General features: G+C 49.6%; 1 protein-coding gene across 2 annotated transcripts in view; it reads right to left on the reverse strand.

The window, feature by feature from the left end:
* Positions 1-17,869, reverse strand: part of HTT (huntingtin) — a 2,065,683-nt gene that overhangs the window by 209,762 nt on the left and 1,838,052 nt on the right. For both annotated transcript variants that reach the window (XM_085642500.1, XM_085642499.1), the window contains one exon: positions 8,028-8,218. In XM_085642500.1, coding sequence (XP_085498626.1) covers positions 8,028-8,218 — 191 coding nt within the window. The remainder of the gene's footprint in view (positions 1-8,027; positions 8,219-17,869) is intronic.

Consider the following 17,869-nt stretch of genomic DNA (forward strand, 5'->3'; position numbering starts at 1 on the left):
ACACTTGGAAGAGAGGCTGCTCTATTATTTAGGCAGACAGGCTGGCACTGGGAACAGGAGTGAAGAAGTCAGTTTTTCCAGGGGTGTGCAGCCCTGAGGTAGCCACACCCAGTGGGTGGGCTAGTGAGCTCCAAGTGTCGAGAGAGGGATCTCATCATCTTGGGAGTGGGCAGAAAGGTGCATCCTGGGATAGCCAGATGCCACACTTCCCAGGAAGTGGTCATCAGGAGGGAGGGAGGGAGGGAGGGAATCTGGTAGCCCATTGACTATCAACTGCATCCTACATTGAGGGCATTTTCTTCCAATAAATAGGACACCCCTGGCATTCAGAACTCAGATCTCGACTGACTTGGAAGAAGGTCCGAAGAAGGACTTCCCTGCTGCACGTGGACGAGGACTGCACCTGCTGGCTAGCAAAGAGAGGGACTGTGGCTGTCTTGTCCTGCTCAAGAAGAAGCAGTCTTCAGAGCCCAGTCAAGCCAAGAGAACTCCAATGGCCAGCTGACTGGCCTTCTGTTCGCGGCACAGGGACACAACTGCTGAAGAAGACTGTTAAGGAAAGTTGGTAGCCCAAAGTCTTCAAGCTGCTACCACCTTCGCCATGCTGCACTGAGGAGCAAGACCTGACACAGAGAGTTGCACCTGTGTGTCCTGAGCCCGGGAGTGCTGTTGGAGAGACCGCGAAAACTGGTGACTGGTAGTCCAGTGGCGAATGAACTTCGGCCAGACTGGAGAGGACTTCTTGGGACATCGACCCTGCAACCAGGACCCCCTCATCACCTTTGTGGAACAAGGAATCCCTGCAGGAAGACTACTGCATTACATCTTCAGCATCCTTCACTCCTTGCATCAGGGCCACTTCACAGGAAGCCATTGCAACGTGGATAAAGCGCCTCTAACTATTGGAGGACTGCTCTTTCTGTGAAGGTGACTGTTCTTGAGAACCTTGTTGGTCCCCCCTGACTAGCTCCATCCCGGAGTTGGTCGCAACAAGTACTTCCAACCGACCGCAATGACACTTACCTACATTTTTCTTGAAAAAGTTTCCAAGTGTCCAAATCGTTGACTTTGCCAATTCTTGTTCGCGGTTGACCGAAATTGCATTGTTTTATTATGAAATGTAAAATCTATATCTCCGGAACCCTCTGGTAGATCTTTTTCGTTCTAGTGTCTACATTCTATTAAAATGCAGTCAGTTTTTACAAATTGGTGTTAGATTCCTTGAGTGTTGTGTTGATTTCATCTTCTATTGTTTTAGTGCTGTTTAAATGCTTAACATTTGTTCCTCTGTATCAGTCTTGCTGCTCAGTGTCAGAGCTACCCGAAATTGAGCTAAGGGTTTGACAGACGAAATCCAAGGATCCTAAAAGGGTTGGTAAGTGCATTACATGGTGAGATTACACTACTACACCATGTAATTTCCTCACAGCAGTTGTATCAAATAGTGAGTGCGTGAACGAGTCAGATGATGGACGAACAGATGGATAAGGGCAAATATGAGTGACAGAGAGCGTGTATGAGTGCTTCAACCCATCAATGACACAAAAGGCACTTTCATTTGTATGTCAGACCTATTTGCAATGCCAATGCTGGTTAGTCAAGGTACAGCATGTCCTTTAAGTGTACTGACACACACACATACATACTCAGTATCAGCATTGATCAATTTCTTACTTTGTGTGTAGGAGTAGGAATAGGGGCAGGGCATGGCAAGGCTCAGTGTTAGTGGAGGATATTCGGATTAGGCTGTTAGAGCGTAACCTGTTAAGCGCGATGTATGCGTTACATTATGTTTGCTGCCGGCAATGCTTGACAATCCAGGGCTACATAACAGTTATCTGAGTGCTTTCATGCCCTGTGGCAGCCACAGTGAAATCGAGAACGAATGAACATTAGTCGTGTGCCAGCAGAAAGGAAGCATTAATAAAACAAAAGTGTTCAAAGTGGTCTGCATGCGTGTGTGCGTATGCAAATGTCTGTGTATATGTGTGCCAGTGTAAATGTTGTGTTCATATTTTTATGTGTGTCTCAGTACAAACATGAGTGTGTACATCCTTGTACAAGTGTTGTATCAAGTATTCACCTCAGTTAATGCTAGCCTAGACCAGAAGTGCAGTCCTGAAACCATGCATCCTAATGCCAGTGCTCTGTATCCCAGGGCACGCTTTAGGGTCTTTCAGTTGCTCTTGGCTTTCATCTGCCGGGAGTTTGGTGTTGATAGCTGTGGTCCTCTGAAGCAGGATACACAAAAGGGGTTTCTGGGCCTTATGCCAGCAAGGGGATATATGGAGCAGAACAATACATGAAAGGGTCATGAAGAGAAGCAAGACAGTCATTTTGAGTCCTTGGGCACTCCACAATCCCTGTATGTGAGAAACATTTCCAGTTATGGGACCAACCAACAGCCAAGGTAGCTTCTGACACTTCACACAGAAGTAGCCAGTGCTGTAAATACTGAACAAAAAGTACAAAGCCAGAGAAGTGTGAAACGGAGTCCACACTCATCACCCTTCACTTCGACTCCTTAGTCTGCCACTGACACTCTGTATGACCTATAGAGAGCCATTTTCATTTCTGCGCAACTAACTCTCGACTCAGCCACTGACCTTATGATTGCCTGTTCACCACCTAAATGGTGCCAGACTGACCCCAGGAACAGCCCAAGGACAGCTCGCTCACCACCCTGCATGTCCAAATCCTGACACAACCACTGAGTGTGTGACTTCAGGTCCAGTGTCTGGAGCGAACTCTGCTGTGACCTGAGAAGGGACATTCACCATCTTATCCATCCAACTCCTTACTCAAACACAGACTCCCAGGTTTGTGCAACTACTGAGTGTACCACTAGATTACCGTGTGGCCTGATCTGAGGAAAGCAGATTTACCAACTGTAGGAAAGCAGGATCTGCTTTTATGGTTACCCCCCACTTTTTGCCTGGTGTCAGTGTGTTTTTGACCTCGTCTGCTGGGATCCTGCTAAGAAGGATGCAAGCAACTGTGCTTTCTCCCCTAAATTAACATGGTAAGTACTTTGGTACTGCCACAATTGGCTACTGGTGTGCCCTTATAAGTCCCTAGTTTATGGTACTGAGGAACCCAGGGCATAGGTTACCTGATTGCTTTTGAAATATTTATGTGTAGTGTGTAGGCTGCAGCAAATATTGTGCCACCCATGGGAATCCACTCAAACTGTGACTATGGCCTGTTATTTCAGCCTGTGTGAGTTCGTGGTTGCACCTCTCACAAAATATATAAGTTGCCTTATATCTAATGTCACTGCACTTAAAACCTATAAGTCACCCCTCTTCAGTCCTGAGGGCAGGGTGCTTGGTTATTAGTGTGAGGTGCCTCTGCATGAGTAGGACACCCCTACAAATCCCGGAGTCGATTCTCCAGGCTTTGTAAGTTCAGTGAGCCATTTTAAGACATATGGTGAACATCAGTCAATACGAGATATCTAACTATATAATGGCTGCACCGGATCAGTCATGTTTGGTATCAAACTTGTTGTAATCAAACCCGAATATAGATTCCAGTGTCGGAAGGATTAGCCCATGTACTGGGGGCTCCCTAGGGCACACCCCCTGTACTCCTGGTAACAGCCTTTCAGGGTCTGCGAGCAAGCTAGTGATGCTGCTGACCACAGACACAACTCTGCCCTCCTGCTGCTGAGCTAGGCTCAAACAGGGAAAGGTATAATAATAGGTTTTCTGTCACAGGGAGGTGTGAAACTTCCCAGAAAGGAATGAGTGTATTGGGCTGGGGTGGGGGCACTTACCAGCACCACCAGACTGCTTTGAGGGGCACAGGTGTTGCTCTCCTTACATACTCTGATTTGAGCCAGTCAGGCACCCTTGGTCCTTGCTATCACGCGTAACTGGACAAAGGACAGGGGAGTATCCTTCCTTCTGTCCAGCGCCTCCTTTGGCACCAGTGGTTCCAATCCTTACCTTAGGGTTTTTAAGGGCTCCCCTGTGGGTGGGTCATCCGATTCGTCGTGGGACCAGACTCAAGCCTGAAACTACGTCACTTTCAACTGGGTAGACTCCTGCTGCTCCTGGTCTTGCTATTCTTCAAGTCTTCTGTGTCATCTGTGTTTGTGCTTCGCTCAATTTGTTCGAAGGACCTGTGGCCATTAAGGACATCCGGAAAAAAACTCAGTTGGAGTGAAGGAGTCACTCAACAAAGCTGACTGGTCTGTTGATCCTGTCGTTCTACGGAATTCCCGAGGCCCAGTAACACAGATGGTGGTTCTGAAGCTCATTAGAGGCCTGGTCTGTCTTCTCACCAGTTTTGAGGACAGTTCCCTCCTATGGGCTGCTGGGACCAAACCCCTGTTCCCCGCTTCAACTTTCTTTTGCCAAGGCTTGTTGGCTCTGCACTCCAGAGATCTTCGTGCTACAAGAAGCTCCAGCGTCCAGCACCTCACTTCCTGAAGATCAACGTTCTCCCCGCTGTCCTTGCATTGCCGGCCTCCATCTATGGTGAGTTGCCTGAGGTCCTCTTGTTAATCCGTTTCCTTCGGCCTGTGGGTCCTCTTGAGGGTCTTCCTTGGCTTTAGTGAACTTCCCTGCTTGCTCAGTGCCTGCTGTGACTCTTCAACTCTTAGTGAGTCCCTTGGACCTGGCTGGTCCCAACGTTTGCTCCTTTTCCTCTTTCACGTCAGTTGCGGCTACTAAGGCTTGCTGATGCTCCGACCACCTAGTCACTGACATCCGGCGTGAGACAGCTTGTGCGTGGCTCCTGGTCTTCCTCAGTGTCGCCTGGTCCTCACAGCTGCAGTGACAAGGTCATTGTCATCTCTTCAGAACCTCCCAAAGTTGGTGCGCATTGCGCTTCTGTGCCTCCTGGTCACCTCCCAGTGACATAGACTCTGTCTCCTCTGCTTCCAGGTTCTTCCCTTCAGACACCCCCACAGTCTTCTCCAGAAGCATCTTTGTCGAGGTTGTCCATTGTTGTCTACAGCAGGTTCCGACGTCAATTCACCCATATGGACCCGGCTTCCCTGGTGTAGGTAACCTAGTTCCTGGGAACTCATGTATGGGGGGACTCTCCAACCTCCTGTCTTCCAAAGGGTTTCCTTGGGGTCCTCTGAGAAGGGCCCTTTTTCTTCAGAACTGCAACTGCGACTTCTCTAGTGACTTCCAATGGGCACACAGCTGTGTTTCCACTCTGCACACAGTCTCCGTGGGGATTCTGGTTACTTACCTTGGGTGGTTCCTTGTGTCCCCAGCTCCTCTGGGTCTTCTGGTCCAAGTCTCGTTCTCAATAGCAGTTCACATTCCACTTTCTTAATACATCGCTTGATCTCCCCTGGAGACCACTGTATTTCATGCTCCTTACCTGATTGCTTTTGAAATATTTATGTGTAGTGTGTTGATATCTCTGGGTAGGAGACATCTCACTGTGATTAGTGATTGTGTTGTATAAAATAGACTTATATGTGCTATACACTGTGTGGTTTCTTTGCATCTAACTTACACTAAAGATTAAACTGTTAAAACACGCTGCTTAACACTCCTTCTAGATAAACCTGAAGGCTGCTCTCCACAGCTACCACTTTGAAAGCTTTCTCAAAGACCCCTAAAATCACCATAAGGGTTGACTGGATTAGTGCAAGGTGCAGTACTTGAATAAGTGTGCACCATATACTAAGCCAGCCTCCTACACCAACCACATATGCCTGACCACCACGTCTGCCACTAAGTAACTGGGTGACAAGAGCAAAGCCTACTCTGTCAGTTCCACTCTCCAACCTGTTACTGTCAATTGTGAGAATTGAGAAGAGCTTATATACCATTCGTGTGTGCCAAATCAGCTACTACTTTCCTTGTATTCTCACAACAAATTACATTTCTTAGCAGATTTTACACCCCACCAGCTTCAAAGATCACAACCAGCTGCTGCTGATGCACACCAAGAAAAACCTGCATATTAGGCATGCCCAAAGACCTGCCCTAAGCTGTTGTATGTTAGAATATTGAGGGCAGAAACCTCGTCCTTCAAAGATATAATGGTAAAAAAATCAACAAACATATTTTTTCTAACTCTATATCTGTGTACCTTAAAGTTATATATACTATCATAGTACATGAATGTGGTACTAAACACTTTCACTCTGGCCCTCAATTGGAGATGACAGAATGTGCGGACTGTAGGAGCCCAAGGCGACTTACAAACGCATGAGTAACCTTACACCGCAGACACGAATGACACTGAAACTGTGGGAAGGGAATGCCTGATTTACATACATAGTGTTATAGAACAAGCGATGTTGTCGCCAAGGTGAAATGTAACGATGATTGTAAACTACTGTACCAGGAAACAATAAAATGTAATAAAGATATTTAAAAAACATAATAATTGCCCGACTGCGACTTATCCAACTGAAGATCTTACACAGAGTCTACATCTCCTGCACGAGACTCCACTCGATGGGGAGGGCAGACACGCCACTCTGTAGGAGGGGGTGTGGTGGCACGGGTACCTTTTTCCATGTGTTGTGGGGCTGCCCCAAGATTCAGAGGTACTGGCGAAGGGTGGTGCGGTGTATGGAGGAGGTGTGGGAGGTGGAAATCCGCCCGGAGGCTAAAAGGTGCCTCCTAAATATATGGGAGCCAACGGACCTGCCACCGAAAGGGAGACTCTGGGTAACGCTCGGGCAAGTGGTAGCAAAGAGAAACATAGCCAGGCTCTGGGGAAGTCCTACACCACCTAAGCTGTCAGATTGGAACACTGATATGGACTGGTGCATGCTGCAGGAAAAGACTGTTTACGTGGCGAGAGGGTGCCCACGTAAGTGGGTCGAGGTGTGGTCCAAGTGGAATGATTACAGGGGGGGCATTTGTGAGCCTCCTTCCGTCGCACGGGAGGACCCCGGGGATGTGTAAAATCCTGCTGCTCTTGTTGCTCCAAGTGCTCATAGAAAGACGTGGAGATACACCACCGGGACGTGCAATACAGACGGGGCCCTGAGTGTTGACCGTAGTTTGGAGGGGGGGGAAAGGGTGGGGGGGGGGGGGGAGTTTGACTGTTAGGCATCTTCACGCCTGTTGGGGCACTATGCTCATGATGTATAGTGGTGTTGAAAAAAGAAAATGAGACCTTCAACTTCCTACTCCTCAACAGGATACATTCACATCCTTTAACGCCGCCGTACCCCCGGGTTGACGGCACATGGCTGTGTGATCAGACTACCTGTAAGAGTATAACCTTCGCGGCCGGCCCGTAGGGTTGTAGGCTTTACGCTGTGTCACTCTGAAATAAAGGTCTTTAAAAAAAAAAAATAATAACATAATGATTCATAGTACATGAACGTGGAGGTAAGTATAGTAAATGTATATTTACATATATATATTAACCGTCACAATAATTTGGTGGTTTTCAAGTCACTATATTTTTGTAGGACAATATTTCATACTGGTATTGCAGTAATATAGACGCTCTTACCACTACTTTTTATCCTCCACTCCTTCCACACCGCTCCCCTCACCTAAATTTCAAGTGCATTTGCACTTCTTATTTTGTAATTAAAGCATAGGGTGCAGCACCACTTCTTGACCGGAGGAAACTGTGCAACCAAACGGTACAGGACTAACAATCATAGCCAATTTTAATGAGAGGCAATCAAATTGGGGAGAAGGTGCGGCTTAACGGCTAGGGCGGCTGACTTTGAAGCTGGGAAACCAGGTTCGAGTCTGGCAGGAAGAACAAAATCCTGTGATTCTGGGCAAATTACTTAATCTCCCCAAGCCCAAAAATGAATATGTCCGTCTGTAATGCAACTGGTGCTCATGTAAAGCGCTCTGATACCTTTGGGTCGAGTTTGCGCTATATGAAACTACAAAATAAATAAATAAATATTCTCAAGTTGAGGCATAAAAATGTAACTAGTATCTGAACTCTACTGCCTTCCTGACAGCAATGAGTGCCAAATGATATCTCATTTATTCGCACATCATAGAATACAAGAAAGGCACTGTCCTCATTTTCCACTTTCAACTACAGTATGGTAACTGTGGCCTTACTGTGAAATTCCTCTGAGGTTGGATAGCAGATATTCACTGATTATCGGAATGAGTTGCTTCGCTGTTTCATCAAGCAGGTCACACTCCAGGACGTACAGGATTCCATGCAGGGCTCCAATACGGCTGGGCATATGGGTACTTTTCAACGTTGTTTCCAGCAGTCGACTTACTGGTTCTGCCACAGCCTTATCCTAATGTTCAGATACAAAATAAAAGAAAACAGAAGTCAAAAGTAATATCATTTATATTTTGATAATCAGCTGCACCACCTTGTAGGAAGATGGCTTTTTCTGTGGTAGTGCCAATGTAAGGGCAAACCATGCAAAAAGTATAGATGAACCTTATTGGTTTACAGGGCTTAAATTAATAATCCCAACTGCTCTATTTCTGGTAGTGTGGTCAAGCAGATTAGGCTTATGATAGGGTAGAGTTAAGCGTTCGTTATACAGACAGAGTCAATTAATGAGACACATTCTCAAGAAGAAACTCGAGACCAGTTTAGAAACATAGCACAGATTTTTATATAGTTTTAGACACCAAGATCTTCGGGATCAGATAAGTACTTTAGACGTTATAGATTTTTACAGGTAAAACAGCAGAAAATCACAGCTGCCAGATTTGAGGCATGAGCCTTGAACGCGGTAATGTTATCCTATGGGAGGAAAAATAAATTTACTGCATAGGGATACATACAAACTGTTGTAGAAGGTATCCTTTAGGGGTTAAGGTACTTAGGGTCCAAACTAACACCAGCAGTTCCGGTCGCACTGCCATGGGGTGCAGAGGTGCTAGTCACATTGGTAGCCTCGAGTGATATGCGGTAAATTTTGAAGGGACTTGTCAAAACAACTGAGTCTGCAAGGGGGGTCTTGGGGATAGGTCCGGCAGATCGGCTTGTGGGGAGGCCTAAGCCTGAGGGACGCAGGCAGAAGTCGTGTACTCGGGCTGTGGGGCTAGGATGCAGAGGTGCTGGCTGGCAACTTAATGTTGAAGGCTCTGACGGTTCTTAGGGTACCTGTAGAGGAGGGAGAAGAAACACAGCAGGACCAATCTCGTTGTGGAGCTCATCTCTCCTCAAGTCCCTTGACGTGCAGGTAAGTTTTTGTGGCGGTGATCTTCAGACTGGACACAAAAAAGCCTTGGTGGGTGCAAGTGCTCTGGTAGTCAGAGTATTGGTGCAGGGAAGTCCTGGAGGGTCTAGCATCTCCAAACACGGCAGAGAGATGGGGCTGACCTCCTCGGGCCTCAGGGACCTCCTCCTCTCATTCTGCCCCTTTGGTGGGCCAGATGGCAAACAACATGAGGTACCAGGTAGATGCTTTCGGTGTCTGCAAATGCAGAGTATGGTTCCTCCACCCCAAGGGAGATGCTGCCTGGTTGCTGAAGTTGCTGGATGGTTCTCCACAGCTGTGGGAGGAGGCACAGCTTCTGGACAGGTTGGTGCAATTGTCGAAGTTTCAGCAGCAATGCAGGGTTTGGCGCCGAATAGTGGTAAGTCCTCAGTTATTGTGGAGACTGCTGTTGTCTGTCCTTCCTTCGGTTCCCAGTAGACAAATCGGAGTTCCTGGTTATGGGCGCCATCTAAATGCTGAATTTAGGGGTGTTAAGGTGAGTGTAAGGTAGTAGACAATGGGCTACCTATATCTGGGGTGATTACACGCCCTATATGGCCACATTCTGTGGAGAGTGGACATAAACCTGACCTAGAGTTCCTAGTGTCACTAAAAACAAGATGGTGAAACCCTTGAGGGTCCACTTCAGGTGACCCATCTGCGGGGTGTGCCTAGCCTGATACTGCAACATGCCGACTGACTAGCTAATTCTCCTGCTCGCTCTGATGCCAAATGGGCCCCTGGGCAGGGGAAGGTGGTCTGGAGGAAGTCGGGCCACATATCAAAAGCGACAGAGGCTTTGAAGCCTCTAGCCTTGATATGCTAAATGAATAGTCATCCTGCTGAAAGAGGTGTAAAAACCTCCTCCCAGAGCAGGCATTGTTCCTGACCTCAGAGCACTGGGTCTCCCGAGAAGAGGGTCAGAAACTCATCTGTGGTGCCAGGAACGAAGATACCAGTCAGCCAGCACACGAGATAGGATTGGGTTTTCAGGGGGTACCTCCAAGGGACCCAGTTACTCATTGCGGATCTCTTCTCTCCGGTTTATTTTCTGTTTCTCCAAAACTCTCAAACCTCCCGTCCATTCTAGAAGTGACTGCCTTTATTTGCCTTCCAAGAATTTGGTGCAACCTCACTTAACTGAAAAAATTTCGCAGACCAATAGGACACAAGTGTCCCGTAACAGAGGGTCTGTGCAGTAATTCATCTTCACTAATTCCGGTCACTAATGTTCTTAACCTACGCCTTGTATCCCACAAAAGCCTTTGATAAGTCAAACCAAGAATTCTGAGATCAATTACTGCAGCTCCAGTCCAGTTTCCCCTACTACCAGGACCTTTCAACTAACTCCAACACTTCTATATGTCTAGCCAGGCTCCTCTGTACAGATGCTAATAGCTTGCTGACAGACTGGCCAGAAAAGTAGGTTGGTCCAACATGGATAAGGAGGCACAACCATCATCCTCAACCTGTACCTATGTGTTCATATGACAAGATTATGTTATATTGTTTTGTCATGAAAGCTTACGCTTCTACTGACTTTGTGAGAAAAGGTTTGCATTATTGCTCTTTCTTCCCTTCCCCACTCACTGCAGATGTGCTGAAAGTTATCACAATGACAGGCGAGTCTCACTACTTATGGCCAATCTGTATGAGTATATGCTAATGAGGTTTGCTGGTTATACCAAAAGTGTGTTATTGTAGGGGTGTGGTGCACCTATCAGTGCTGTCAGGTATTTTTACTGATCTGTGGTGTTGAGTCAGCTGTGTTTGTGTTCTCTCCTATGGAGTGATACAGAAATTAATGGAGTGTTTATGTGTAAATATGAGATGTGATGGGTCAAAAATGGTGAGGTGCTACCTAATGGGTAAACTGAGATGTAGTTTAAAGTTCTATTTCTTGATATATTATGACATTGCATTGTAATGCAGTATTTTGTGATGCTGAGTAGGGGACTGTGTTTGTTAGTGTGGTATGGTGTTATATATCAAGGAGAGGCACGACAAGTTGGTCTGTTTGAATGAGTGGAGTGGATGGAGTTCTGTGTGGCAAAGTGGAGTGATGTATGGTGTAGTAAATGGTAAGGTTTGCTGCTTAGGTACAGGATTCAGTCTAATCTAATGTGATCTAGCCTGGTGTTTTGTGTACTACAGTGTGGTATATGGCATAGTGTGCTGTTGAATTATATTGCGCAGTCTTGAAAAGTGTTGATGCGTGTTATGTTGAGCAATGCTGTTGTTTAGGAAGCCTGGAGCACTAGTGTGCATCAATATGTAGCATCTTAAGGTGTGGTGTGCTGTGTTATGAAATGCTTCTGGTATACTGAGCTTTCAAGAGGAGAGCAGAGTACAGTGGTATTTGGGATCCAATATGGTTTTCAAATGGTGTGGTGGTATGTGGTTCAGTGTGATGAGGGTGTGGTGCGTGAAGGAAAGTGCTCTTCTTGGCATGTGCACTCGGTTCCTACCCAACAGGTTCCCAGTGCCTGTGTTCTTTTCTAAAACTGTACTTTTGTTTACACAATTGGCACACCTCTGGCTCACAAATAAGTCCCTTGTAAAATTTATCATTGGTACCAAGGGCCTTGTGACCGGAGAGGGTCTCTAAGGGCTGCAACGCACAGGTTACTTACCTTAGTTAACGATATATCTGTAAGAGACATTATTTAGTGATAGATTCCTTACCTTAGATTCCTTACCTTAGAATTACCCCCAGGCGTCAGACTGGATCCGGAAAGTTTTCGTCAGCAGTACCCCTGCGCATCAGAAGGTGGCGTTGTGCGGCTCCGCGTCCGGCATAGGCGTCCTGATCGCCGGGATGACATCGCGGCAGCTACTTAGAAGCCGCCCTCGTGCGCGGACTTCAGTTCTGTACACGACATTCCACACCAGGAACGCAGAGCCATGCAGGATACTGACCACTGGTGCATTGAAACTAGGGCCCTGAAAGAGATGACCTTAACCCTAAAAATCAGTTCGCAGAACGGGAAGGATGGGTGGGGCGGTAAGGAATCTATCACTAACTAATGTCTCTTACAGATATATTGTTACCGAAGGTAAGTAACTTGTGCATCTGAAAGAGACACGTTAGAGATAGATTCCTTACCTTAGAATAGATACCCCAGCAATACCAAACCCGGTGGTGGGTCTGCGAACCAAGATCACACCTGAAAGTTACGGAAAACAGAACGGCCAAAGAAGCAGTCTCTCTGGACTTGACTGTCAAGGCAATAATGCTTAGTAAAAGTGTGCAGCGAGGCCCACGTGGCTGTCTGACCGATGTCTTGCAGGGGGACACCACATCCCAATGCAGTAGTAGCTGCTGTCGCCCTGGTGGAATGGGCTCACAACCCCACCGGAGGTTCCTTTACAGCCAGAGAATAACAGGCTTTGATACACAAGACGACCCAGTGGGAGATAGTCCTCTTTTGTACAGCCCGGCCTTTCTTGGCACCTATGTAGCCAACAAAGAGCTGGTCATCCACCCGGAACTGTTGTGTGCGATTCAGGTAACATGAGAGTGCACGTTTTGGGTCCAGATGGTGGAGCCTCTCTTCCTCTCTAGAAGGAGGCGGAAAGAAGGTGGGCAAAGTGATGGTCTGCCCGATGTGGAAGGCAGTAACAACCTTTGGCAAGAACGAAGGACGAGTGCGAAGCACAACCTTGTCCGGATGAATAGACAGAAAAGGAGGTTTACAGGAAAGAGCCTGGAGCTCACTCTCGCGCCTAGCGAGGTGATGGCCACCAGGAAAGCAGTCTTTAAAGTTAGTAAACGAAGAGGACAGTTGTGAAGCGGCTCAAAAGAAGTGCACATCAAATAAGTAAGAACCAGATTTAAGTCCCACTTCGGCATCACAAAATGAATAGGAGGGAAAAGGTGAGTAATGACTTTGAGAAATCTATTTACAAAAGGGGACTTGAAAAGAGAGGGCTGATCAGGGAGCCTGAGAAAGGCTGAAATTGCAGAAAGGTAGCCCTTAATAGTGCCTAGAGCAGAGCCGTGCTGGGCCAAAGAGAGAATGAACAAAAGCATGGAATGGAAAGGGGATCCACAGCCTTTGCTGTGCACCATGCCACAAATTTGTTCCACCTGCAGGCGTATACTGATTTAGTGGAGGGACGTCTGGCTGCCAGAATGATATCACAGACTTCAGGAGGCAAGTCAAATGGAATCAACTGTCGCCGCTCAATATCCACGCAAGGAGGTGGAGGCTGGACAGGTTCGGGTGGAGGACCGTCCCCTGCTGCTGCGACAGAAGATCCTCCCGAAGAGGCAGTCGGATCGGGGGATCCACACTCATACTGAGTAGCTCGGGATACCAAACTCTTCGTTCCCAGTCCGGAGCCACAAGAATGACTTGGGCCCGGTCGCGCCTGATCTTCTTCAGCAATCTGGGCAGAAGTGGTATAGGCGGAAAGGCGTACAACAGACCGCAACTCCACTTGTGACGAAAAGCATCACCGAGCAAGTGCCACCTTGGAAATTCCAACGCGCAGAACTGCTGACATTGCGAGTTCTCTTCGGTGGCGAATAGATCTAACCAAGACTATCCCCACTGTTGAAAGAGATCTTGCGCCACCTCCGAGTGAAGACGCCATTCGTAATCCACCACGGCTGAGTTCATCCGCCCTGGCGTTCAAAGAACCTGCCAAGTGGTGAACCACCAAGGAAATGACTTGACGTTCCAGCCATGTCCAGACACGCAGAGCCTCCTGACATAGGGTCCACGACCCCACCCCGCCTTGCTTGTTGCAGTACCACATGGCGGTGGTGTTGTCTGTGAACACCTTCACTACTCTCCCCTTGACAAAGGGAAGGAATACCTTCAGTGCAAGTAGGATCGCCCAGAGCTCCAGAAGGTTGATATGGAGCCTGGACTCCGCCGGAGACCAGAGTCCTCTGATCTCCGCCTCTCCCATGTGGCCGCCCCATCCCAGGAAGGACGCATCCGTCACCACTGTGTGCTCCGGTTGGGGAAGGAAGAGTGATCTGCAGCTGACCCAATGCTGGTTCGTGAGCCACCACTGCAACTATTGTGCAGTGCCCCCGAGATCCAGACATACTCGGACAGGTCCCCTTAATGCTGCGCCCACTGGAACTTCAGGTCCCACTGCAGAGCCCCCATGTGCAATCTGGCATGATTGGTCAACAGGATGCAGGAGGCAGGAGGCCCAGCAGCCTCAAGGTCATCCTGATCGAAACCCAGGACAAGGGTCGAAACATCGGAATCATAGCCCGAATGTCCAGGACTTGCTGTTCGGGAGGATAAACCCGAAACAGCACCGTGTCCAGAACTGCTCCGATAAAGAGGAGCTTCTGAGAGGGATGTTGATGGAGAACCCCAGCAAATGCAGGAGGTCGGCCGTAGTCTGGAGGTGGGAAACGACTGCCTGGAGCGAGCCCGCCTTCAACAGCCAGTCGTCGAGATAGGGGAAGACTGAAACCCCTGATCTGTGCAGATGAGCTGCGACCACTGCCATCACTTTCGTGAACACCTGATGGGCGCTGGGAAGGCCAAAAGGGAGCACGGTGAACTGAAAGTGCTCTTGGCTTACCGTGAACCGTAGGTAACGCCGGTGGGCTGGCAGGACGGGGATATGAAAATAAGCGTCCTGCAAGTCCAACGCTACCATCCAGTCTTGCGAGTCTAGGGCAGACAAGACCTGAGCAAGTGTGAGCATCTTGAACTTCTCCTTCTGGAGGAAGCGACTGACGTTCCGAAGGTCTAAGATAGGACGCAGGCCCTTATCCTTCTTTGGAACCAAGTAGTAGTGGGACTAACAACCACGACCCACTTCTGGTGTCAGAACGCGCTCGACGGCCCCCTTGGCCAAGGGGGCCGCAACTTCCTGCTGGAGAAGTGCCAAGTGATCCCCCAACATACGGTGGTACTGAGGTGGCATGACTGGAGGGGTAGACTCGAAGGGGAGGGAGTAGCCCCTTCGGACTATCTGTAAAACCCACCTGTCCGAAGTGATGGTGCGCCAGTGGGGGAGGTGATGGTGAATCCTGCCGTCCACTGACGTTTGGTGGGCCTGAAAGACCGGACTAGGAAGGTTTGGAGGCAGTGGTGGCAGGGGAGGTGGTGGACTGACCCGCCCGCTGGCCCCGTGACCCACCTCGGCTTGTCCCACGTCCGCGGCTGTGCTGAGACTGTTGCTGTGCAGGCCTGTGGCTTTGAAACAAATGTGTTTCGGTGCCCCTTCCTTGGCCACAAAAGGAGCGAAAAGCAGAAGCTGAAGGAGTGCGCGTGGCCGAAAGGTCCAAGAACTTGGCCGTAGCCCGCGAGTCCTTAAAACGCTCCAAAGCACTGTCTGCCTTGTCGCCAAAAAGGCGAGTGCCATCAAAAGGCATGTCCATCAGAGTCAAAAGCCAGTTGTCCTCAGCCAGATGTGACGGCGTAGCGCCGCTGTTATGGAAATCGCTCTGACCAGCGAGTCAGCGGTGTCAAGGCCACAACGAATCATGAACTGGGCTGCGTCTCTCCCTTCAGCAATTGCTTGGGAAAGCACTGTCTGGGCCTCCTCTGGACACTGAGTCAGCACCTGCACCACCGTATACCACACAGAGTGGGAATAACTGCCCAAGAGGCATGCGGTGTTCACAGACCGCAACCCTGAGCTGGCAGCAGAGAAAACCTTCTTCCCAAACTGCTCCAGATTCTTGGATTCCCTATCCGGAGGTGGTTGAAGGGAATGCGCTCGGGGACGCAGAGGCTTGGACAACCAAGCTCTCAGTGGTAGGGTGTTGGGAGAGGAAACTGGGGTCACCCGGGGCTGGGCAATGGCGTAGGGCGACGTTCCTATCCACAGGATCCCCTGTGTTGGGCCTGGACTAGCTGCCCAAAAGAACGTCTGAAAGTGCGTCACTGAAAGGCAGCTGCGGCTCCGCAGAGGAAGCCGCCGGCCGAGCAACTCTTTCAGGAGGTTAGTCCTGACGGCCACTGTAGGGAGCTCGAGTTGGAGAGCCTCGGCTGCCCTATGCAACACCACTGAATAAGTACCACCCTCCTCCGTATCCACGGTAGAAGGAAACAGTGTGCCAGGTTCTGGAGAAAAATCCAGTCCACCTGCGTCCTCCAAACCCTCTTCCCAGTCCGGGTCTAACTTGCATTGGACTGAGAGAGGGTCTTCAGACCCCCCCCAGTCCTCCCCAACCTGCTGGGCAGGTGGAAAAGAAGGAGGAGGATGGAGAAAGGGATAGAAATTCCCCATCGGCGTCGGAATCGGCATCGATCGACACCGGGACCTTGAACGACAGGAGCCGACTCCCGGGCGTCAAGCAATGCAGGAGGTCGGCCGTAGTCTGGAGGTGGGAAACGACTGCCTGGAGCGAGCCCGCCTTCAACAGCCAGTCGTCGAGATAGGGGAAGACTGAAACCCCTGATCTGTGCAGATGAGCTGCGACCACTGCCATCACTTTCGTGAACACCTGATGGGCGCTGGGAAGGCCAAAAGGGAGCACGGTGAACTGAAAGTGCTCTTGGCTTACCGTGAACCGTAGGTAACGCCGGTGGGCTGGCAGGACGGGGATATGAAAATAAGCGTCCTGCAAGTCCAACGCTACCATCCAGTCTTGCGAGTCTAGGGCAGACAAGACCTGAGCAAGTGTGAGCATCTTGAACTTCTCCTTCTGGAGGAAGCGACTGACGTTCCGAAGGTCTAAGATAGGACGCAGGCCCTTATCCTTCTTTGGAACCAAGTAGTAGTGGGACTAACAACCACGACCCACTTCTGGTGTCAGAACGCGCTCGACGGCCCCCTTGGCCAAGGGGGCCGCAACTTCCTGCTGGAGAAGTGCCAAGTGATCCCCCAACATACGGTGGTACTGAGGTGGCATGACTGGAGGGGTAGACTCGAAGGGGAGGGAGTAGCCCCTTCGGACTATCTGTAAAACCCACCTGTCCGAAGTGATGGTGCGCCAGTGGGGGAGGTGATGGTGAATCCTGCCGTCCACTGACGTTTGGTGGGCCTGAAAGACCGGACTAGGAAGGTTTGGAGGCAGTGGTGGCAGGGGAGGTGGTGGACTGACCCGCCCGCTGGCCCCGTGACCCACCTCGGCTTGTCCCACGTCCGCGGCTGTGCTGAGACTGTTGCTGTGCAGGCCTGTGGCTTTGAAACAAATGTGTTTCGGTGCCCCTTCCTTGGCCACAAAAGGAGCGAAAAGCAGAAGCTGAAGGAGTGCGCGTGGCCGAAAGGTCCAAGAACTTGGCCGTAGCCCGCGAGTCCTTAAAACGCTCCAAAGCACTGTCTGCCTTGTCGCCAAAAAGGCGAGTGCCATCAAAAGGCATGTCCATCAGAGTCAAAAGCCAGTTGTCCTCAGCCAGATGTGACGGCGTAGCGCCGCTGTTATGGAAATCGCTCTGACCAGCGAGTCAGCGGTGTCAAGGCCACAACGAATCATGAACTGGGCTGCGTCTCTCCCTTCAGCAATTGCTTGGGAAAGCACTGTCTGGGCCTCCTCTGGACACTGAGGCAGCACCTGCACCACCGTATACCACACAGAGTGGGAATAACTGCCCAAGAGGCATGCGGTGTTCACAGACCACAACCCTGAGCTGGCAGCAGAGAAAACCTTCTTCCCAAACTGCTCCAGATTCTTGGATTCCCTATCCGGAGGTGGTTGAAGGGAATGCACTCGGGGACGCAGAGGCTTGGACAACCAAGCTCTCAGTGGTAGGGTGTTGGGAGAGGAAACTGGGGTCACCCGGGGCTGGGCAATGGCGTAGG

This window comes from Triturus cristatus, chromosome 2_2 (assembly GCF_964204655.1).
Source record: "Triturus cristatus chromosome 2_2, aTriCri1.1, whole genome shotgun sequence".
NCBI classification, from domain to species: Eukaryota; Metazoa; Chordata; class Amphibia; order Caudata; family Salamandridae; genus Triturus; species Triturus cristatus.